This window comes from Phoenix dactylifera, chromosome 3 (assembly GCF_009389715.1).
Source record: "Phoenix dactylifera cultivar Barhee BC4 chromosome 3, palm_55x_up_171113_PBpolish2nd_filt_p, whole genome shotgun sequence".
Classification (NCBI taxonomy): Eukaryota; Viridiplantae; Streptophyta; class Magnoliopsida; order Arecales; family Arecaceae; genus Phoenix; species Phoenix dactylifera.
In genome coordinates this window covers 15,484,160-15,509,117 of record NC_052394.1, presented here as the reverse complement: position 1 = coordinate 15,509,117, position 24,958 = coordinate 15,484,160, and the positions used below count along the sequence as shown (strand labels likewise).

The 24,958-nt window shown below is 39.0% G+C and overlaps 1 protein-coding gene across 1 annotated transcript; it reads right to left on the bottom strand.

Moving 5' to 3' along the window:
• Nucleotides 1–10,998: 10,998 nt before the first annotated feature.
• LOC103706269 (pre-mRNA-splicing factor CWC22 homolog) lies at nt 10,999–24,575 on the bottom strand. The gene is made up of 8 exons (XM_008790327.4): nt 23,598–24,575; nt 23,380–23,502; nt 23,230–23,296; nt 18,220–18,323; nt 18,004–18,106; nt 17,614–17,909; nt 11,676–11,981; nt 10,999–11,590 (listed from the first exon to the last, which is right to left on the bottom strand). Exons 1-8 carry the CDS (start codon nt 24,183–24,185, stop codon nt 11,237–11,239), a joined length of 1,941 nt encoding a protein of 646 aa, XP_008788549.2. The 5' UTR covers nt 24,186–24,575; the 3' UTR covers nt 10,999–11,236.
• Nucleotides 24,576–24,958: the final 383 nt, after the last annotated feature.

Genomic DNA, 24,958 nt, shown 5'->3' with positions numbered 1-24,958 from the left:
CCTCTGCATAGCGTCACCTCGTACTGGCACCCTCCACACCTCCCTAACTATCTCCCAGGACTGGGGATATGACAACCACAGCTTCTCAAAGCGGAAGGGGCTATGATGCACAGATTCCGACACTGTCGATATCAAGAGAGGACAATGGTCAGAAGCAATCCGAGCTAGATGACTAACCTGGTAGGCCGGAAAACGCTGAATCCAATCTGGGGATGCAATGGCCATGTCGATCCGCTCCCACACTCTAGCTTGCCCAGATTGATTGTTACACCAAGTAAAACGAGGTCCAGAGTAGCCGAGGTCCACCAGCCCATTCCTCTCCACAAACTCTCGGAACTCCCTCCTGTCCACCGAATCAGAGTATTGTCGACCTCCTCTCTTCTCATCTGGGCCTAAGATACAGTTAAAATCACCTACCACCATGGTCGGTACTCCCTGTGTCAACAAACTAGTCAATTCTCCCCACAGAGTCCTCCTTACCCGGTAGTCGGTGCTAGCATACACCCCACACAACACCCACGGGGGTTCATTTGGTTCTGAAATGACCATAACAATCTGCTGGGAGCAATTACAAAACACATCCACCGTACCTATACCCCGCTTCCACAACATCAGTATGCCTCCAGAAAGACCCCGGGATTCCACTGCTAAGACTTCCCAGTCACGTGCCAATCGCCTCTGTACACGCCGTAATCCGTCACCGGAAACCCGTGTTTCACAAAGAAAGCAAATCTCTGGATCATGAAGCTGAACTAACCTCTTGAATGAGGAGAAAAAGGATGGCTTGGCCGCCCCCCTGCAATTCCAAGCTAACACCTTCATTAAAAAACAAATTAGTTCTTCTTCCCCACTCCAGGAGCCAAGGCGCCATCCTGGATTGAAGCCTTCAACAAATCTACAACCCTCCCATGATCCAAAATAGGAGAACCTTGTTTGGAGCCCCCTGGCACGCCCTTTGTCACCACCGCCCCTGCTGGCAACGGCACACTCCCAGGTAGGCGTGACACTGTGATCGGCTGGATGGGAGATCCACTAGCCGTGACCTCCACAGGGAAACTCGGGACCCCTTTTCCCTTGCCCGACTCCACCGTAGAAGCAACCTCCTGCTTACCACTCAAGGCTCGATCCAGCCCGGCATCAACTGCCGCAGTCGCCGGCGTCGTCAGTCCCCCACTCGTCGGCAACATCCGACACAGAGCAGTACCCTGGACATCCAAGGAGGAGGAGGGGAGCGAAACCAAGGTTACCTGCTCTCGAACCGTCGTCGCCGACAGCATCCCATCCGCCAGCTCCTCCGGCCCCGTCCCGTCCACCGCCGCGCCATCAGCCCGTGGAGAGGTCGGCCGCAGTACCATTGAAGGACCATCGACCCCCCTAAGTAGAGCTCCGGCCGGCCTCTGACGAATAGGAGCCCTCACCGGAGGTAAGGAGGCACTCCGGAAGTGCCTCCTGCCTTCCTCCCTCCGGCGAAGCACCAGACCGTCGAAGGAGGGAGAAGACGAGGTTCTGGCCAGACCGTGGGCCGGCCCATTCACTGCTTTCCCCGCTCCGGCTGCTGGACTGGGCTTTGATGGGCTCCTAGCCCGTTTCATTGGGCTTGGACCCTGACCTTTAGTCGGTCCATGGTCCGCCTGGTGGACCGACTCATCCGGGCCTACCTTCTGGCCCGTCTCCACTACCGAGTTCCGGGCTAACCCGGTCAACCCGGTCGTCACACCGAGATGGGTGGACTCACCATTCATGGCTACCGAGCTGCTCGCCTCCCCCTTCGCCGGCGACCTCCGTCTGGCCAGTTTGGTGGGCTTTTGCCACCCCTCCGTATCCACCGGTGACTCGGGAGAGCGTGCCACCAAACACGGTGAACTCGGCCCCGGCTCAGGTGAGTGGCGTACCTGCGATGCCTCCCCTCGTGATTCGGTCGTCTTCTTCGCCGCTGGCTTGCTCGCCCACGGCTTACGGATCATAGATGTCGACATCCAGGGGCCAAAAAGGCTCCTGCTCCCGGGTGGTAGACCCGTCTTCCCCGCCCCATCCCCCTCCCTTGACTCCGATGACGATGCCTGCTGGGCACTAGTTGCAGTCGCCATCGGGGCTGGAGGAAACGGGCAAGCCTCCTCACCATGGCCGAGGCGGGCACATTTGTAGCAGAAGCTTGGGAGATTCTCAAACCGGAAGAGTTGCCAGTGCAGATCAGATCCAATCCGGATGAAAGTCCCCGGTCGGATCGGCTCCCGGGCATCCAGTTCCACCTTGACTCGTGCGAAGCCGATCTTCCGACCAAGATCCGTGGTTTTGTCCAATGCCAGAGGGCGGCCGGCCTTCGCAGCAATGCTCAAGATTAAGTTTTTCGACCAGTACTCCATTGGCAGGTTGGGGAGCCTCAGCCATACGATAAGCCGATGGAGATTCCCAGCATCTGGCACAAAGTTAGGTCTCCACCTCTCCATGGCTAGAAGCTGGCCAGCCACCAACCACGGCCCGGCGTCCATGGCGGCTTCCCGGTGCATCTCCGTCCGGAAGCGAAAGGCAAACGTGTCGTTCGACATCACGAAGGCCTCGACGTCGTAATCTAACTTCCCGACCCTTCGCAACTCCCGGCTGATCCACTCCGCTGGCACCCGACGACCCACACTCCGAACAATGACTGCAGTATCCCTCCATGCCGCTCTTGCTAGCTCCCCCTCCTCCGGCGGAATGTCCACCACGTCCGTGAATCGCAGCTTCAGAGCCTCCAAATCAGCTTCCGGGATTTGGTCGTTTGTCCAGAGCGGCGGCGGCGGCCTCGCCATTCCTTTCGTCACCTCCGCCCACGACCGACCGGTCGGCTGAGATCGCGACGGCTTCTCACCCTGGTCCACCGCCTCCGCCTTCCCAGAATCGTCCCGGCCAGGTGACCCCATTGTGCTGCCCGGCGTTCGAACAGAGACCCCCCTAGCCCGGCTACAGCCGGACCCACCCGAACTCCCCCTCCCGAGACCTCGTCTGTTACGCCCCCCAGGTGTTTGAAGGAATACCCCACCCGTCGCACGAGTTCCAGCGCAACCGGGCGCACATCCCAAGTCACTCTCTCTCCAGCAACTTCTCAGACATATTTTTTATTCAGATTCTTCCAAATTTCTGCAGCTTTTTTGTATGAACAGTAGACATCAAAAAGGTTTTTTGACAGTGTACTCAGAATTGTGTGCCTACATACTTTATTTTCATGTTCCCACTCTTTGAGTTTAGTGTCAAAATCTTCAGACCCTTCTATCGGTTTCGACTGATTTAAATACTGAGCAAAATTAATTATATCCAATGCAGAATAAACACATACTTGCCATCTCTTAAAATGCATGCCATTGAAACTTTCAATTTTTGAAATATCAGGAATTGATCTAGTAGTAATCATAGCAGAATCTATAGTGATCTATTCTTAAGATTGTTATGCGAAGATAAGATGGTAAGAAAAAACTTATCAGTTGAGGCGTGATTTCACCATCCTTAAGAATAGATCATGTCCCTCGAAGAATGAATCTCGGTGTAGCAGGTAATGACAGCCTATCCTCCAGGATATAACAATCGGGTCACTCCAAGCGTACACTCACAGATGTAGTGACACTAGCAAATAGTCCAGAATCGCTCAGGAACACAGAAAATAGAGAGAAGTATGAAGAGGAGGAAGATAAGATTTTTTTTGTGATAATCCTCGAATCTGAATAGGGTTTAAAAAGAGAAGAAAGAGGCGTTTATTTAAAGGACACGATGTTTTACCAAGAGACAAAACCAAAATGATTATAAAATTTAAATTCAAAAAAAAAAAACCAAATAGCAAAAATAAGCTAGGCTCAAGCCCAACTCCCGCGCAGGGGCACGATGATTGAGCGCGACACTCCCGGTTAACCTGTTTACGGATTAAATCTGCCAATTTTGGCTTGGGTCTCTATTAGGCTCGTGCGCGCATGGATTACTTACTTTTTGCATTCTAACATCTTCTAAGACATATTTTTTATTCAGATTCTTTCAAGTTTTTGCAGCTTCTTTGTATGAACAGTAGGCATCAAAAAGTTCATTTGATAGTGTACTCTGAATTGTGTGCCTATATACTTTATTTTCATGTTCGCACTCTTTGAGTTTAGTATCAAAATCTTCAAACCTTTCTATCGGTTTCAATTGATTTAAATACTGAGCAAAATTAATCATATCCAATGCAGAATAAATACGTTCTTGCCATCTCTTAAAATGCATGCCATTGAAACTTTCAATTTTTGAAGTATCAGGAATTGATCTAGCAGTAATCATAGCAGAATCCATAGTGATCTATTCTTAAGATTGTTATGAAAAGAATAGATGGTAAGAAAAAACTTATCGACTGAGGCGTGATTTCACTGTCCTTAAGAATAGATCGCGCCCTTCGGAGAATGAATCTTGGTGTAGCAGGTAATGGCAGCCTATCCTCCAGGATATAATAACCGGGTTACTCCAGGTGTATACTCGCAGATGCAGTGACAGTAGCGAACAACTCAGAATCGCTCAGGAACACAAAAAACAGAGAGAAGTATGAAGAGGAGGAAGATAGGATTTTTCTTGTGATAATCCTCGGATCTGAAATGGGTTTAAAAAGAGAAGAAAGAGGCATTTATTTAAAGGACACGATGTTTTACTAAGAGACAAAACCAAAATGATTATAAAATTTAAATTCAAAAAAAAAAACAAACGGCAAAAATAAGCCAGGCTCAAGCCCAACTCCCGCGCAGGGGGTTCCACCCAACGCACAATGATCGAGCGCGATGTGCCCAGTTAACCTGTTTCTGGATTGAATCTGCCAATTTTGGCTTGGGTCTCCATTGGGCTCGTGCGCGCGTGGGCTACTTACTTTCTGTATTCCAGCATCTTCTAAGACATTTTTTATTCAGATTGTTCCAAATTTCTGCAGCTTCTTTGTATGAACAGTAGACATAAAAAAATTCATTTGATAGTGTACTTCGAATTATATGCCTACATACTTTATTTTCATGTTTCCACTCTTTGAGTTTAGTATCAAAATCTTCAGACTTTTCTATCGGTGTCGACTGATTTAAATACTAAGCAAAATTAATCATATCCAATGCAGAATAAACACGTTCTTGCCATCTCTTAAAATGCATGCCATTGAAACTTTCAATTTTTGAAGTATCAGGAATTGATCTACCAGTAATCATAGCAGAATCCATAGTGATCTATTCTTAAAATTGTTATGAAAAGAATAGATGGTAAGAAAAAACTTATCGGTTGAAGCGTGATTTTACTGTCCTTAAGAATAGGTCACGCCCCTCGGAGAATGAATCTCGATGTAGCAGGTAATGGCGGTCTATCCTCCAAGATACGATAACCGGGTTACTCCAGGTGTACACTCGCAGATGCAGTGATACTAGCGAACAGCCCAGAATCGCTCAGGAACACAGAAAACAGAGAGAAGTATGAAGAGGAGGAAGATAAGATTTTTCTTGTGCGGTTTTGAATAGGGTTTAAAAAGAGAAGAAAGAGGCGTTTATTTAAAGGACACGATGTTTTACCAGGAGACAAAACCAAAACAGTTATAAAATTTAAATTCAAAAAAAAAAACAACGGCAAAAACAAGCCAGGCTCAAGCCCAACTCCAGTACAGCTGCGCAGGGGGGGTCCCCCCTGCATGCAATGATCGAGTGCGATGCCCTCGGTTAACCCATTTCCGGATTGAATCTACCAATTTTGGCTTGGGTCTCCATTGGGCACGTGCACGCGTGGGTTACTTACTTTCGCTATTCTAGCATCTTCTAAGACATATTTTTTATTCAAATTCTTCCAAATTTCTGTAGCTTCTTTGTATGAACAGTAAACATCAAAAAGTTCATTTGACTGTGTACTCAGAATTGTGTGCCTACAAACTTTATTTTCATGTTCCCACTCTTTGAGTTTAGTGTCAAAATCTTTAGACCTTTCTATCGGTTTCGACTGATTTAAATACTGAGCAAAATTAATCATATCGAATGCAGAATAAACACGTTCTTGCCATCTCTTAAAATGCATCCCATTGAAACTTTCAATTTTTGAAGTATCAGGAATTGATCTAGCAGTAATCATAGCAGAATCCATAGTGATCTATTTTTAAGACTGTTATGAAAAGAATAGATGGTAAGAAAAAACTTATCGATTGAGGCGTGATTTCACTGTCCTTAAGAATAGATCGCGCCTCTCGGAGAATAAATCTCGGTGTAGTTGGTAATGGCAGCCTATCCTCCAGGATACAACAACCGGGTCACTCCAAGCGTACGCTCGCAGATGCAGTGACACTAGCGAATAGCCCAGAATCGCTAAGGAACACAGAAAACAGAGAGAAGTATGAAGAGGAGGAAGATAAGATTTTTTTGTGATAATCCTCGGATCTGAATAGGGTTTAAAAAGAGAAGAAGGAGGCGTTTATTTAAAGGACAAGATGTTTTACCAAGAGACAAACCAAAACAGTTATAAAATTTAAATTCAAAAAAAAAGGCAAAAATAAGCCAGGCTCAAGCCCAACTCCCGCGCGGGGGTGGGGGGGTCACACCCGGCACGTGATGATCGAGTGCGATGCCCCCGGTTAACCCGTTTCCGAATTGAATCTGCCAATTTTGGCTTGGGTATCCATTGGGCTCGTGCGCGCGTGGGCTACTTATTTTCTGTATTCCAGCATCTTCTAAGATATATTTTTTATTCAGATTCTCTCAAATTTCTACAGCTTCTTTGTACGAACAGTAGGTATCAAAAAGTTCATTTGACAGTGTACTCAGAATTGTGTGCCTACATACATTATTTCCACGTTCCCACTCTTTGAGTTTAGTGTCAAAATCTTCAGACCTGTCTATCGGTTTCGATTGATTTAAATACTGAGCAAAATTAATTATATACAATGCAGAATAAATATGTTCTTGCCATCTCTTAAAATGCATGCAGTTGAAACTTTCAATTTTTGAAGTATCAGGAATTGATCTAAAAATAATCAGAGCAGAATCCATAGTGATCTATTCTTAAGATTGTTATGAAAAGAATAGATGGTAAGGAAAACTTATCGGTTGAGGCATGATTTCACTGTCCTTAAGAATAATTGCGCCCCTCGGAGAATGAATCTCGATGTAGCAGGTAATGACGGCCTATTCTCCAGAATACAACAACCGGGTCACTCTAAGTGTACACTCGCAGATGCAGTGACACTAGCGAACAACCCAGAATCCCTCAGAAACACAGAAAACAGAGAGAAGTATGAAGAGGAGGAAGATAAGATTTTTCTTGTGATAATCCTCGGATCTGATGTTTTACCAAGAGACAAAACCAAAACGATTATAAAATTTAAATTTAAAAAAAAAACCAAATGGCAAAAACAAGCCAGGCTCAAGCCCAACTCCTGCGCAGGGGGCGTCCGCCCCTACGCACGATGATCGAGCACGACGCACCCGGTAAACCCATTTTCCTGCGCTCGTGCGCGCGTGTGCTACTTACTTTCTTTACTTCACGAGGTTAAAAAAGATTAAAGACTATATAAAGACCATTTGAGTTTCATCTCTTTTCAATGTGGGACTAAAGAAAGTACACAAGAAAAAGAAAGGGTAGGTTTGGAATTTTGAAATACTCCAACATGATTGGGTAGGTAATCTTCCTTAATTCTATGAGAAAGGTTGAGGTTTGGGGGAAATATAGAGAATAGAACGGAGAAGGGTTCTATCATTAGGTTGGGGTTTCTTTTTCCATCCTTACATTGTAATGGTCATCTCTGTTACGGCCGTCAAAACATTCTCTGCTCATGTTGTTGTTGTTGTTGTTGTTCTCATTGTTGTCATCAGTATTATCATCGGTAGCAGTTATAATTAATATTGCCTCAAAATTGAGTGGAATTAGGTATTGGAGCTCCAATGTAGAATAGTATCTCTAATCGAGTGATGGCTATCATAACTGGGGATGTTATCAGAACTAGGATTTTGATCAAAACTTGTTGCTTTATTTTTCTGGGTAGTTAAAGAAAAATGTGGTGATAGACTTCTTGAGCCAGCATAGGATGGTGATGGTATCATTTGTCTTTGAAGCGAATGGAAGTTAAGGAAATGCATAATCAGGGTTTATTTGATTGGTCTACAAGGACTTGTGTACCCTTTGATTCTTAGGCTTTTGATTTGTAAAGTTAAAGATCGTAAAATTGAACGGTGCTAGTTTCTATTTCCTTGTTGTTGCCTATTGTTCTGAATTACATGACTTGAAAATTCTGTTAAAAACTAGTATTTATGAATGTTGTCTGAATGTTTTCTGTATAACAAGCGGCTATGCAGGTACATGAGAAATGCAATTCAGCTACGAGCAAAGAAAATGAATGTTAAATATTAAATAAAAAATGGTGCAAATAAAGTTTCTAAGTTTGTCTTAGTGAAATATTATGCAGCCACATTATTTTCTTTCTTATCTTGATCATGCTGCAGAGCCATCTCAGCAATCTTGTCTTTCGATGTGCATCATATATCTCTAGTATCTTATTCTATTGCTCAAAGTTTGATATCCATATAACATTATCGACTTCGTTGTCATTGTACAAAAAAGAATTCTTTTGAGCTTCACAAGTATGTGATAATTCTAGAATGTTTACTTCATCCACCTTCATCTCATTTATGATATTTGTCATGCTATGTTTAACAGATCCAAGATCATGAGAAATGACTCCTGTGGAGAATCTCTTGGCCATAAATCTTAGGGGAAACCTCATTATCATTTATATTTCTAGTAAAGTCGCATTACATGTACTATACTAAAGTTGTACATATGACAAGGACACAACATTCTATTGGATTTCTTAGTTCGTTGCACTCTCATCAAAAGCAAATAGAAGTGGTTGTTTGCAATTTAGAGGTTGATTTTTATTAGTGATAACCGATAAAGGAAGGTTTTATATCAATATTCGATAAAATAATAGATATGATTTAACTCATATGATTTTGATGAGTTTACATGATTAAGTCATGATCAGCAAGAGAGTTAGCTTTCTCATATCGTAGCTTTATAAAAATAGACAAAATTAAATAGACTACTTAAAATAATATTAGTTGGTAATAATAATTGTATGAAAACACAAGAAGTGCATGAATTCATTTTTTTATAATTAGTACAATAATATAAATAAAATTATGAACAACTCACTCTTTCTAAGTTATGCTTGTTTATAAAGAAACAATATTTAGAGGCATTATCTATTTAGCATATAATACATTGGAGACAATCTATTTAGTACAAAAAGCATTGAAACTATGTAAAATTTTTAAGATGTTGGAGGAAACTGACAAAGCATCTTCATATACATCCTTGTTGCCTTTTTCAGCGAACTAAAAATGGTAAACTCTATTTGATATATGATAATATTGAAATTTTTAGAAAATAATTTTCTAGATATCTCCTTAGCAGTTTCTAAGTTTTTTTTATAATATTTATATATGATAATCTATAAGCAATTTTCACAAGCCAAAAAATTATATATGATAATCTATAAGTAATTTTTGTACTGACCAGTGATTCCTCGCCTTCTCTCCATCGTCAGCGTGTCGGCGGTCCCGATGATCGTCCGCCGAGCTCCGCCTCTTTCCTTGGCCATCCGAATCGGAACCCTTGTCATCGGAGCGGCTGCGACCCTCGTCACGGTGCTTACTTTTCATCTCTGGGAGGATCCCTAGAATCAGCATCGCCGGATCTAGGCTTGTCGTGGCTGTCTCGGGCGTTGGAATCGGCAGCACCTCCTCGTCGGACCTTCGCTTCCTGTCCCTCTCTCGAACCCTAACATCTCTACCATCCTCGCCGTCCTCGTCTCTCCTGCGTCCCCTCCCGTCCGACTGGTGATTCCTCGCCCGGCGGTCTCGGCGATCGTCCGCCGAGCTCCGCCTCTTCCCTAGGCTATCCGAATCAGAACCCTTCGAGTAGGTGTCGGAGGCGGCCATCTAGCTTGTTCGAGGCCCAGAAACTCGCCTCTCTCGGTATTTTATAGGGTAGGGCTAGCAATGGCTTAAATGGGTCCAGTGCGGATTTTCCCAATTTTGAGGTGATTCCGACTTTGACACGGATCGGGTCAGATACGATCCGGATACTTCCAGATCGGAATCAGCTTGGCCCTTCTTTATTGTATTTTTTTATAATATTTATATATGATAATCTATAAGTAATTTTCACAACCCAAAAATTCTATTATTTAATTTTTGTACAATAAACAACTACAATAAAGATTATATACTAATGAGATTTATATTCAACATTATATACTAATGATTTATATTCAAGATTATATACTAATGAGATTTTATTTGTTACAATATATAACTCAACCATCACCATTTGTTTATAATAACAGCTATTGCAAAGGTCATCTAATAGCAAAGATTAGAAATTACAATCAGATGGATCATATGATTGGGGAATGCCAAAAAGTCATGAGCTCGAGCTGGCTGGGCTTTAAAAAAATAAAGCTTGCTTGCTTCCGGCTCATCTCTCAGCGGTGAGGTATCATAAAAACATATTTTATATCTACTTTTATTTTTTATGAAAAAAAATATCACTCAAAAGTTATTCCAAAAAAAAAACCTTTTGCTATTTAAAAGTGGAACAAAAGAAGATTGGCATAACTATAGAATAACTATTCTCACATACTTGACTCTTATTATTTCCATTTTCATGGATCCAAATCAAACGTAGTCCAAGGCTATTGAACATTCCAAGACCATGGAGCATCGAAACAATAACAATCAATATTCATATTCTATTACTTAAACAGACCCTCCAAGTGATGATCGATATAATTGCACAAGTCTGCAACCAAAAAGAAAGATCTAGCTTTTATACTAGCCAAAGATAAATCCAATATCTTTACTGCCAGTGGCCAACTGCAAGCCAGTACGGCAAAAGCAAAAGCATAATGCAGCTATTAATTCAAATAGTCAAATCTGCTAACTGCTCCCCAGCTCATGCACAGAGAAATACTCCAAACCATTCAAATGGGATATTAGCTTTCCTCCAATTACCGGTAATCAACTTTGATTCCTAATACTTGCTGAAAGAGAAATAATTTGAATGAACAAAATACACAGACCAAATTCATGATGCATAACTAACACCATTTGACACACAATCCTCAAAAAAATTAACAAAATAATAACATTTACTTTTTACAAGATCATTGAATACCTCTAAAGTCAAAAATATACTCGAGGACAACATAAGGGACTCAAGGCTTCAGAATGTTTAATCATTTCCTCTTCCTTCTCTTACTGTGCCTTCCGTTACTTTCAAAACTTGGTTCCGACTCCGACTCAGAACCTGATTCAGAGCCAGAGCTACTTGAACTCAACTCTTCAGAACTTTCAGATTCATCTGAATCTGACACAGTTTTCTGCTGCTGCATTATGAGGCGAGGCATATTTTTCAAATATTCTCTCAAGTTCTCCGTAATGCCACCTAGTCCAATTGATGTGAAAAAATTGATGGCAAATCTTGTGTTTTTTGGGTTATCCTTGGGGAAAATAGACTCAAATGAATCTTGCATGGTCGGATCATTTAGACGTTCATTAAGCAAACGTATGCCGAGATGTTCTGACAATTCCTGCATTAAAATTATATGTTATTTTAAATTTAGAAGCGTCAATAAGATAATGAAGAAATAGAATTCCATAACACTGGATATATACCTGGAAGAGAATTTTTATAAAAATTCGAGAAGATGAAGTCGTGTCCTCCTCCGTCAAGCGTATATAAGCTAGAACATGCCAAGGGAGTGCATCGGTTCCAAGTAAGTGAGCGAAGAACTTAGCCACATTACGTAGTTTATTAGTTTCAAGTCGATGTATCATGGAATACTGTTGCACAAAGCATTTCTCAAAGTTTTCCTGGTGGACTTTATTGATCATGCAAAACCGCTGTCCTAGAAGCCCATAATAACGAAGATATGTTCTCTCTTGGCTGCAGCACTCGAGCAGCATTATGCATAATTCCATCTGTAGTGCAAACAAAAGAATAGTGGATGAGTAAATAGGGGGTGCAAGTTTGATAATTCATTTCATTAATATAAAAAACAAACAAAATATTTGATGGAAATATAGAAGAAACAATTAAAACAAGGCATGTAAATAACAAGGCAAAAAGTATTTCTCTCAAAAAACAGTGAAAAATATAGAAACAAGCCAGATCAGACTCATAATAATAATCATTTAACATAAATCATGTTTTTATAGGTTTCTATGAATTAAAAATGGGTGATCATTTTGCCTACTACAGATCCCATATTGTGTCTCATGGACTGAAAATCTATAACCCTGATTTAATTGACCGATGCTTGTTTGAACAGGATCCCTACATGGTTCCTCCTCTGAATGAAATTCTATGCGGTCCATAGAGACCACATCTTCATCCATAGGATCCCATGTGCCCAAATCAATAAAAAATTAGAAGCCTTTTAGAGCATTTGTCCAAATTCCTATTGACAATAACTCCATTAATGCTGGCATTTTTAATATCCTTTTCACTATCCTCGTCAGATCACCTAGGCTCCTCATCCTTTCTGACCCTTCGACAAGTCCAAACCCATACTTGTTGATGCTCCATCTAGTTACTATGGTAGTAACTAACTCAAAGCACAGCCTTCTTAATTTATCCACCCTAGCACTGCCATGCCAACCTAAGGATTCTCATCTAATGCAAACATAATGCAGGCAATGAGCCCGATGGTATAAAAATAAACTAAAACGAAGGAGATTATAGGATGTGGAAAAATCAAGATAAATTAGCTAAACACATCTTGGAAATAAGAATGAAACTTTGTCTTGACCAACAGAAAGTTAAGCACAATTTTTCACCAGAGGAATTCCCCCTAGAGAACAACAAACGCCATAATAATTCATCGCAACTTTAAAGCATAAGGTGTTGTTGCTTGCTTTAGATTCAGTCGTGACTAATTGCGCATCAAAATGCATGTATGCAAGCCACTAGCCCAAGAAATCTGTTAATGTTGCTACATATGTTGAAAAGATGTATATGCGTAGTTAGCATATAAGCCTTCCATATGTTAACCCATTTATCCATACGCTGTTCGTGCATGTGTATAACCCTCCCAAAATATATAAAATGGCACTTGCGGCTTGCTTACATGCTCAAATATTTACTTGTCAATCTACATTATACTGTGCCATAGAATATGTAGTACGTTAGAAGGTTACTAACACATTTGAGTGGGTGCATGCTCCGTACAAGGTGCATAGAAACACGTATTGGTTCAGATCTACCTATGTCACAAGGATTCACAGCAACATACTATGATAATTATTACAGCATAAAAAATAGTGTACTAAACAAAATTTACAGTTATGGATTGTTTTCACATCCCATAATTATATTTTAATTTCACATAAAGCATTAACTACTAACATGGTTTACAATAACGATGTTCTAACTGATAACTGTTTCGGCCAACCCTCTACTATGTTACTGAGGTAAATATCATAGAAAAATATAATTTCCATTAGTTTCTGTTATTTTCTATTATTTCTTGTTCTAATACAAATAACGACTGTTATTTTCACCAGTACCTTCTTTTATATATATATATATATATATATATATTCAACACTTAAATCTTTTGCCTAAAAATTGCTGACCCCACCCTCCCAAAAAAAAAAAGGTTGTACAGTCCCCAAAAAAAATAATACCATTCTACCTGATGAAAATTGAAGGGAAGGATAACACCACTATTTTTCCTGTTATCTTCCATTATGATACCATTATATAAGCCATTATTTCAGTGATTATTTTAATATTAAAATTTGAAAGTTGCTTTTTGAGACAAATAATGACCGTAATAACTATTATAACGGTCAATAACAGTTTCGGTGGTGGTCCGTTATATACGGGATAACACATTATTTAAAACCTTGCTATTAGTTTCTGCTTACAGGTGCTGATGCTGATAGTCCAGATTAATAAGTTTTCACAGTGAAAATTCTTGTCTCTGTTTTAATCCAACTAAGATTATGGTGTTACATTTCATTACGCAAAATCATATCTCCTAGTTGTTTGGTTGGGTCAACGGAAGTAGGTTATCTTAGAGGTACTCTAGTATATTAAAGAAAACTTAGCGCTACTCAATTTCTATATAACATTAGGATGGGGTTAATGTTTACTATCGCATGTCCTTAGCCTAGCTTCTTCATCTGGCTTGTAAACAAGAAGCATTATCAAACTTTTCTTCTTCATCTTAAATAAATGTTTTATGTCATGATTTTAGCTAACGGTCCAATTTCTATATTATATGAGATCATCCAAACAAGTGCGTTAGTTTCAGTTATGACAAAAAGGAAAAAATAAAACCCTTAGTGCTTTCTAACTTCGAACAGAACTATCTTTATTCTACCAAAAATAACACTTTGTAAGATCTCAACCATCTAGAGTTAGGGCTACAAAGTGGTTTGGTTAGACGAAAATTTTGGCACAATTTCAGCTGAATCAAAATTTGGATTAAGCATTAACTCAAACTAACCTTGATCTACTTCTATCTTAGGTTGGAATCAATAGAGAGATAAGTGTTGCAAGCCTTCTGCTGGCCAAGCACTTCTAGAAAACAGGAACGCTGAATAGTTATTCCAAGGCTAGAGTAATTTATTCATTGGATAAAGCCCTCATTATTCTTTCCTCTGTTTTTGCAATAATAGGATTAACGCAAGAGTTCATGTAGTGCCATGTGGCCCATATGAAGTAGTCCTAAATTATTTTTTTGGCAAAATTCAGACACGTCTAAGGATTATGTTCTGACATTTATCAACTTAGCATTAATGAGTATAGCTCATTATGAAGCATATCTATCCACAATTTCACGCGCTACATTATGCAGTACAGCTTTCTCATATAAAACAAAAAATTGACAGGTTCTAGAGGCAAACTATCTGAGAAAATATTTTCATTAAGATTTGTTATCCTTAATCATAACATGTTGTAGCACACATTCTTATGCATGTTTATTGAATGAATATTAAATTTAACAGTGAAATTCAAATAATGTGGTTAAAGGAATTTCAATCTAATAGTCTCTTTTTTCTTCTAAAAGACCTGGGGATACATCTGACGTTTGAATATGGAACCACTTCCCAATATAAGAGAGGAATATCCATTGGGTTACAGCTTAAAAATGTTTGCATAATAATCAAATGATTTAAAACTGCTAAATTTTCGTCCTTTTAATTCTACATTTTCACCTGCAACTTTTAACCCGACAAGTGTGGGTGCAATAGGTTAAGTATGCCTAAATCCAGTAATGAACTAAATCCATCTCTATCAATTTATTCAAAAAAATCAATCTAGAATTAAATAGTACATCTAATTCACGAATTAAACATGGATCTTGCAATAAGCGTATATATGCTCAATCGTATTTTACAGGGGAATAAATAATAGCAACCCACTTATATGTTGATCCTGCTAACTTGATTGTTGACCAGTGTTAATATTTTGAACTCTATTTAGTTATGAATAGCAAGGATGGATAATTTGATGCTCTTTATCTCTTACATAAGCTAGAAAGAATTTTTTGTTTCTTTCCTACTTCGGTTGGGGGCACTTGGAGAGGAGGTTGTATGGTTTTAAGAAGCTGCAGATTCTTTGGGCTCCATGAGTTTAATGAGTGTGAATTGCTATTTATGATTATAAACACAGGTATTGCAAGAGCCATTAGATAAAATTTCATACAGCATCAAAAACCAAGGTTTCTACAATGCTGACATGTTCTAACAACACCACCCCAAAACCATTCCATGTACTCATAACTTTTGCAAACTGTATTATATGGATATTTTCATACCTTTTTTCCTTTTAAGAATACAGATGTTCTAAATTTGATGGATTTGTCGGGTCAAATTAAAATTTTTGATTATGCACACTTGAGTATTACAAGGAATGTTCCATAATGCTTAACACAACACCTTAAGTGAGGTTCTAACAAATACTGATATGATCCAATAACAGTCCCCATTCCAATAGTTTTTTCTCCTTATAATAGAAATAACAGTTGTTATTTGCTCATTTAAATTAGATTTTTGGGAATAAAAAATTTGCTCTTAAATCAGCTGCTGTTAGCTGTTATATCAAGAAATAACATACAATGATGATAAAATAATATGGTTTTTTAATTATGTCATTATTCACAGAATAAGGAGATAAATTGGCATGAGAATTTATATCTTTAATATTATTCTAAGTAGATGAAATTGAAAATATCAAATGTTATGAACAGGAAACAACTAAGTGATGAGGCAAGGTTTCAATTCTTTATTGTAGCTATTAACTAAAACATAATCTTCATAGGCCTCAAAAAAAAAAAGAATGTTTGTTCTTCCCTTTTTTAAGGTGTAACTAAAGTAAGCTTTCTTTTTTATCCTTTCTAAATTTTAATAAAATGCCTTTGACACATGTAGAGATGGGTTGCCATCTTTGGCTCCTGACTTCATAGAAGAATATATTTGTCATAAATAACATTATCACAGATCTTTCTCTTGGTTTATCAATTAATTTTATTATTAATTTTTATTTTATTCTTATTACGACTATTATTATTATTACTATGGTGTTGCATTGAATTTTTCTTACGAAAATCAATTAATACTATGCACAGATTTTTTTTGAGAGTAAAATATTTGATAGGGGTATTTTCGGAGAAAAGGCACCTATGAGTTTTAATTTAATTAATCTGCGAAAAATTCAAATACTATAATTCATTTCAAAGAGAATCTATAATTTATGATGCATTTTCTGAATCAAACAATGGTTTGCAAGTATCGAGTTTGCCTATTAATTTTCATACATGTATCCAATATGATCAAAAATGCAGCAGAAAGGCATCCTGACCATATCTTTATAGAAACAGTTGGCTTGGCAAATTGGCATAATAAAAGGATTAGCTAACAACACAGCATGCTACTTTAAAGTAAGTTTAACATAGTCAATTTTGCTTTAAATGGCATTATCACATAAATAATTCCTTCCCTTCAACAAGTGTTCTATTTTTTGCAGAATTCATGTTTTTTCCCTTCATCAGCTATTAAAATCATTAAAATTGTCCCATATATCCCCTCATAAATGATTATATCTTATCATGTTCCAACTATTTTTAACAATTACAAGTCAACAGTTTCAAACTTCATTATCAACACTGAAACAAGCAAGCAAGCACATTCTTCAAAATTGGGATGCACGGTTTATTGGCAATCCAAATTCCAACATATGTGTACAAGATACAAGATAAAATGTACCGGAAATCAGACGGCATTGGAAACATTCAGCTATTTTACAATAGATATTAATAGACAATATGACAAAACGTCGAAGCAGCCATCGTTTTAATAGAAGATGAGAAACATGATATGAAGCCACTGACAGGACAGTATAAAATTCAAAATATCCATCTATATTAAGCCTACAGCAATTAAATTAGTCATTCTTTTCTCAGAAATCATATAATGAAGTCATATAATGCAGCCAATAAAAACATGATCACCTTTGACAAGCTTTAGAAGTTACAAAAATAACTAATCTACTAGCAGTCAATATAAACTAGTGCAAGTGAAGAGTAAGGATTTTATTACTTACCTCTTGACCAGGCTCAAGTTTGATTTTTAACAGCTTATGACCAGCCTCCTCAAAATCAACACTTGACATGATTGTGAGATAAATAGTTCTCCGTAAATTAACAAGATTTGTCTCCGTCTCATCTTTTATTTCCATTTCCTCTGCTTCCTCCTCTTCAGATTCTTCTTCGTCTTCATCATCTGAGGCTACATCAGACCCTTCTTCATCTTCAGAAGACTCCATCCCAAGGACACTCTCCTTAATATTTTCATAAGCCTTCTCATCATCCAGAAATTTTGGATTTGGCTTAAAAACATCTGCCAATTAAACAAAAGAGTAACAAACTTGCAATATATTAGCCTATGTGGCAAATCACCACAAATAAAAGAAAATTTATAATTAATAGAATACCAAGATTTGTCTCTGGATCTATTTCATCTTCCAGGGATATTTCATGGGTAAATTGATCTTCTTGCTCCACAAGATCCAATTCTGGGCGGATAGCTGGAAATCCCTGAATATCGATGTGAAACCTTTTAAAATGATTGAGTGAATCATACACTTTGACTGAAACAATATAGAGACAAGCATAATTCAAGACAATACCTACAGAAAGTTCAACCATACCTGAAATTTGGCTTTCCTTATTGCAAAAAGGCCTTCAATCAAGAATTGAACTCGTTTATCTATCTCTCCTTCATGAAGTATTCCCCTAAAACGTTCAAAAATACCTGCAAAGATTGAGAAATATAAAAGTTAACCATGAGAATGTAGATGTATTGCTTGCAATACCTTTGGTATCCAATACAGCAACAAAGAATGCTCATCAAATGGCAACAGTATGGGCTATGAAACTTTTGAACAGTACAGATAAGTGCAATTGGGTGTTGCAGATGCTAACGAATAGGGGATGCATACCTCAGATACAGATAATTACAAAACTAAACATAGGTAGCATTGTGTAGTCTGAGGACTCAAAGGTGCTGCTCTAAAATCTGAACTGCTATTTATATCCTCCTAAACACAACATAGATTATTCTTTACGGCAAAGTGAACCCTTGACAAAATTATACATATCAACTTAGATATGCCCAAAAAACTATGCATTTACATATGTCAGCAGAATATGAGGCAAAAAATGGTTGCCGAACTATAGAATGTTGGATCAAACAATTCATATTTGTAAGGATGCCACAATGATTACTTCCACAACAAGACATTCACTTATTTGCACCATTCTTATATAAAATACTGAATGGAAAAGGAAAATCACCTATAACGAGTTAAAAATATCGGATGGAAGAGCAAAAACACCAATTATAAGTTGTCTAGTCGTGCAAAATCAATCAACTACCTGTAAAAGGTTTAACTAAGCTCCATATATATACTGAAGACAAATTTCAGCAACTAATAGAGACAACCATTAGTTATACCTGGATGTCTTGTTATAAATATCAGACAAGTATATGACATGCCAGCAATTTTTTTCCAGTGTCACACAAGACTTCCTCCCCTTAAGAAGTGGTTCACATAGCTTAACACATAGGTTAACATGGGTTAGGCTGCACTAGCAAAAACTAGATCCAGTAAGCCACTTATATCAGTAAAACCAAACAATGGAGCTAACAGCTGATTTTATACTTGAATCAAGTCTCTAGCACCTGAAAAGTAAATGCTTGTATCTAAACCTCAGTATGTGGAGCTCAAGTATCTAGCAAATAGGATAATACTCTAAATCTTCAGATAAGAACTTCGAGACATGACATTACTTAACATATTGCATTAATGGTTAGTGAGGTGTCATTTAGTGTAGTAGAAAAAGGGTTGGGATCAAACTAAGAAAAAAATTGTAACTATATTGAGAACAAAGTTGATCAAATTAAATCCCCCAAGGTCAAATCTTGTTGTCTGCTGTTTTCTGGTCAAGATTTGGTCACGCTCATGGCAGAGCAATAATAATTGTACAAATGGTTCATGCTGAATACTTGAATGTAGAAATTCCAAGTTCCTACCAAAGTGCCGGTAGCGTGATCAAGCTGTTATCCATTTGTGCTAATGCTAAGTGTTGGACTAGATCCCACAAAACCAAGAACAAAATGGGTGGTCTGCTACATGGCAAACATGTATGATAGTCCAACCTTGAATAAAATATAAATAAGGAAGTCCTACCCAATATACATAGAAACATTATTTAACTATAAGATCAACCACCATATGGAGGATTTGGAAAGCCTAGTTGGGTATGCATTGTAGTTAACTATAGCATACCCTAGCTAGGGCCTTTGTCGTGACATGAATGGTTTAGGAATACATCGTACAGAAAAAATGGAAATGACAAATGCTTATTTGGATTGAAAGTGAGGGGAAAAAACTGGGTAACATAAGCATAATAATCCACAAATATAGCAGAAGGAAACCCATTTATCATCTTGCAGAGACCTAACAAGGAAATAAGTGGGAACAAACATAGAGAACATATTGGCTTATTTGTCATTGCAAACATGACTGGAATAGAAGAAAATATTACAGGTTGATTACAAAAACAGAAGACCTAGATAAGATAAGAAAATGAATGTGGACTCCATATGTACAATTACAGCATCTATAGTAAGAATGAAGGGTTAAGCACACTACATGATTTAGACTATACCTATCCAGCAGAATACATTTATAAGAAAACCGAATTATGGTGATCTCATTGCCAAAAGAACTCCCTTCCACATAACTGAGCATTTCCACAAACAATGCAATGTTTTTGCAGCTTGATCTAGCATGCAACATGAGGGTGAGCTTTGGTGCAACAATACAGTCGTTCCCTTGTGACCTGGGTGTCATAGGTTCAAAACATGGAAATAGTGTTCTGCATGTGGAGATAAGACTGTATACATCTAACCCTCCACAAACCCCACAGTGGCGAGAACCTCATGCATCGGTCCGCCCTTTTTATATGAACATGCAACATCAACTCTTTTGGATTGCAATGGTGAAAGCTATTATGCTACGTGATGCAAGGATGGCAAGGAGAGTAAAGCAATGAATAGATAAGAGAAAATAACCACCAATACATATTCTAGTGGTATTGAATGTCAACAAAAACTTATTTAGGCAATGGTTTGACAATAGAGATCAATATCCTAACTTAAAACTTTATCCCAAATATATATATCAAAGTATGACTACTTTATGGATCTGAATTGAAGATTAAATACCACAATCATGACCATCCAACCTTCTTTCCAACTATTTGGGATCAGCTTTACGGACCTTCACTAAGTATTGCTATTTAGGACTACCTATGATGTTATTCTTAGCTACTCCATATCCTTCTTCATAACCTCCATCTAGGTTACCTCAGATCTTTCCCTCTTTTTCTTACAACCTTCCACACAAAAATTAAAATACCTCTTCTTATTGGAGCCTCCTTAGATCTTCATTATGCACGTCCAAGCCATCTCAAATGATTTTCCATCACTTTATCCTTAATACATAGCAACTTCTCCAACCCTTTTATATATTAATTTCTTAATCTATCCTTTTTAGTTTTACCAAAGATCTAACTTAGCATTCTCATCTCTATCGCACTACTTATGAACTATCATTATTACCCAACATTGCAAGTTATACAGCATTACAGGCCTTGTCGTTGTTCCATGGACTTTTCCCTTAAATTTCCAAGGCATGTGTCGATCACATAATACTCCATATACACCTCTTCATCCAACTAGCTCTAATTCTATTACCTATATCTATTCGTATCTCCCCATTAATTTGTATAATAGATGTTAATCATGGAACCAATTACTTGGTGATATCTCTTAATCCATCAATCTCGATTGTAATCTCACCTTCATTTCCATTCACACCAAATTTACAATCCATATACATTGTCCTTGTTCTATTGATTTGTAATACTCTATCCTCTAAAGCTCCATTCCATAAGCCCAATTTAGTATTCAACCTAGTTCTTTTTTCATTAATCAACATTGTATTCTCAACATCATAATTAGTAGTAGGTTCAACCATAATTAGTGCAAAAAAAGTATAAGCTTAGTATTGATCCTTGGTATAAGCCTATTGTGATTGGAAACACACTTGTACCACAACAATTCCTAACACTTTTCCATGCTACAGCATATATATTCTCAATTATTTCAATACACCATTTATGTACAATACTGCTTCTTAAACCCCACCAAATTACTTTTCTTGGTACTCTATTATAAGCTTTCTTTGAGTTAATAGGCACCACATATAAAGTTCTTCCTTTTCTCAATATTTTTTCCATCAACTGCCTAAGTAAAAAGCTACTCCGCTGTTGATTTTTCAAGCATAAACCCAAATTGATTGTCTGAAATTGTTGTTTTCTTTCTTAATCCTTGTTCAATTACCCTTCTCCACAATTTTATAGAGTGACTCATAATGTCGGAGGTGGTCCTATATTGGAATTCTCGATAAATGAGGATCCATAAAACTGATTCCAAATAGCTAAAAAAGGACAAGTTGTTAAGGTTATGATTATGGTACTCCTAAGCATAATTCCTCAATTATTAGAACAATTTTGTACATCACCTTTACTCTTATGACAGACTTCTCCTCCAATCATTTGCAGTCTTCTTGTTTTTCAGAAACTTGTTAAAGAAGTTAATAAACCAAGTTAACCCAATATTTCCTTTGATTTTCCCAATCTCTATAGGTATTTCATCTAGGTCTTATTGTCTTAGCATTTGGCATTCTTTTCAGCTATCTCCACTACTATCTTATGGATTATACATATAGAATGTCGCCTCCTCCCTAACTGCACTTCTTCGAAAAAAATTTCTGTAGTAGAATCCCATTTAAAATCTTTTAGAAATAATGACTCCAATTTTTTTTTACGTTTCTCACTTTTCACTATCCTCACTCATAATCCATCTACTTCAATCAGTATCTTTAGATTTCCTTTCTCTAACTTTAGATATTTTATAAATTTCATACTCACCTTATCTTGAACCTAAACTATGATATAGATTATCGTACACCACATAGTTAGCTTTATTTACAAGCCTTTTTGCATCTTTTTAACAAATTTCACTCCTAATAAAATTTTAACAATTCCACGAATCTTGTTGCCCTCAAAGAGAGTTTTGTATCAAACTGCAATATTTGGAAACTTTCTACAGCAATGCTTGACAATTTAGCAATCCAAAGCTCCCAGTACAGTATAATAAGGATTATTCAACTGGCTTGAAATTTCACTTCCTCGGTAGCTCTTTAACAAACCAGAATTTGCAGTTTGCAGCTATAGAAAAGCTCTTTTTAAATCAAGCTTTAGGAAGCTAGAACATAAACAAGAACAACATATAAGACCAGTTTTTTTTATTTGTAAAAGTAGATGTTCGTCGCATATATTTTAAACTCGGATCGCTATTTAGATGATACCTATCTACATCCTCCCTTAACATAAAAATATATGTATATGTGTCTGTGAACGCATGTACGTATAAGCACATCTTTGTAGGTGGTCAACAACAGCTAAATAATCAACTTCCACAAATGAAACAAACCATAGAGCATAATCAAATTATCAAGCTAAAATGCCCCAAGCATACATCAGCTAAATAAAATTACAATTTGCACTAAAAACTAAATCCAACTCACCATGGAGACCTTGAGGGGAGAAATCTTGAAGCAATGCTCCACATTCTTTAACAAAACCTACAGCCACCTGCACAAGAATAGAAGATGTACACATAAGGATGGTTCGACTAAACTTAGCATGATGAAAACACTTATAAAAGAAAACTTTACCTCTACACTATCATCAGTGGGGTTTTCCAACAACACCGTTAGAAGCTCTAATGCAATAATCTCATGGGCTACTTGTTGATTCACAAGATGAGCTATAAATTTTGTTGCAGCGAGTAATTGAGGCTGACATCAAAAATATTCACCAAATATATTAGTACATCATCCTTTCCTAATCAAAAGACAACGGCAACTGAAAGGCGAGGAACACAAATGCAAACCTTGTCATTCCGTTTATATGCCCTTTTGAGTTGTAACACGATTCTTTTTAATAGAAGTAAACCCACTTCTGGGAACTTGGTATTCACAACAGCAACTAACGCAGCAAATACATCTGTAAATCCAGGTGACGCCATCTGTGATTTCATACATGACCGGCAGAACAGGCCCCGCCCGCGGATTAAGTTTTCTGAGAAAAGCTCGGGGATTATATTCTTGATGTTGATGGCATTGACTTTGTTCACGAGTCCATTAATGCTCTTCCGAAGAGCATCCCAGCTGAGTCTCTGGTAGGCCTCGCTGCTCTTGTCCTGTACCTCCCGCATCATCTGTGCCATCCTGAACGGAGGGATGTATACACCACCAGTCCTTCCCGCATTGGAATCAGGCATCGGTGGTGGCGGTGGCAGCTCGTTTTCAACTTTCTTGGTTTCTTCCTCTCTTGGATGGCCTTCTTCCATATCTCTATCTCTATGTCTTCTATGTCGTGCTCCGCGGTCATTATCTGCGGTCTTCTCTCGCCTTCGAGGGCTTCTATCATCATCCGAGTGCTGCTTCCTGCGATCCCGCTCTGCGAAGGCTATCATCATCACGAAATCTGTGGCTATCTGAAGCCTTGAAGGGTTTGGAGGGGGGGTTTCGGTGGTGCTGTCTGTGGAGTCGGGCTTCACGGCCGGCGGCGCGGCGTGCGGGCGAAGGGAGGCGGAGCGCGGCGGGGCTGGGGCTTCAGCCTTCAAGCCTTCGAAGTTCGAAGGCAATGGGGGCAGTCGGGCAGACCGGCAGAGCTGGAGAGGGAACTAGGGCAGAGCTGTGCCGTAGCAAGTCGGGGAAGGCCGGAAGGGGATCGTCGGACGCCGGATCCGGATTCCGAAATCGGGGGAGGGCTGGGAGTGGGAGAGGCCGAGAGGGAGACTAGGGCATGAGCATCTGGGTCGGTGGGGGCTGGAGAAATCCTAATTAGTCGATGACATTGGCTGGAATTTGGGATTTGGGAGTCGGGACTCGGGAGTCTGGACTCGAGAGGGGTCTGGCCGGGTGGTTCTATATACACCCCCCCCTATTGCTAAGGACACCCCCAAAAACCAAAAAAAAAAATACCCAAACTAACCTTTAGTGTAATTACCATATTGCCATTGAAATTTTCTCAGTACACCCCCTTCCTCCTCACTGCCGCCTCCTCCTCCTCCTCCTCCGCCTCACTGCCGCCTCCTCCCCTCCCCCTCCTCCTCACTGCCGCCTCCTCCTCCTCCTCCTCCGCCTCCCCCATCACCCCTCCTCCTCCTCTTCCTCCCCCCTCCCCCTGCGCCCGCTTCCTCCTCCTCCCCATCCCCCACCTCCCTGTCCTCCTCCTCCGCCTCCCCCC

Bases quoted from the DNA above. Each gene is read 5' to 3' on its own strand.
- LOC103706269 (XM_008790327.4), bottom strand. From the start codon at position 24,185: ATGATGATAGCCTTCGCAGAGCGGGATCGCAGGAAGCAGCACTCGGAT. The intron at 23,297-23,379 runs GTAAAGTTTTCT...ATTCTTGTGCAG, and splicing joins CCACTGATGATAGTGTAGAG to GTGGCTGTAGGTTTTGTTAA. The intron at 11,591-11,675 runs GTATATATCCAG...ATTTTAATGCAG, and splicing joins TTATAAAAATTCTCTTCCAG to GAATTGTCAGAACATCTCGG.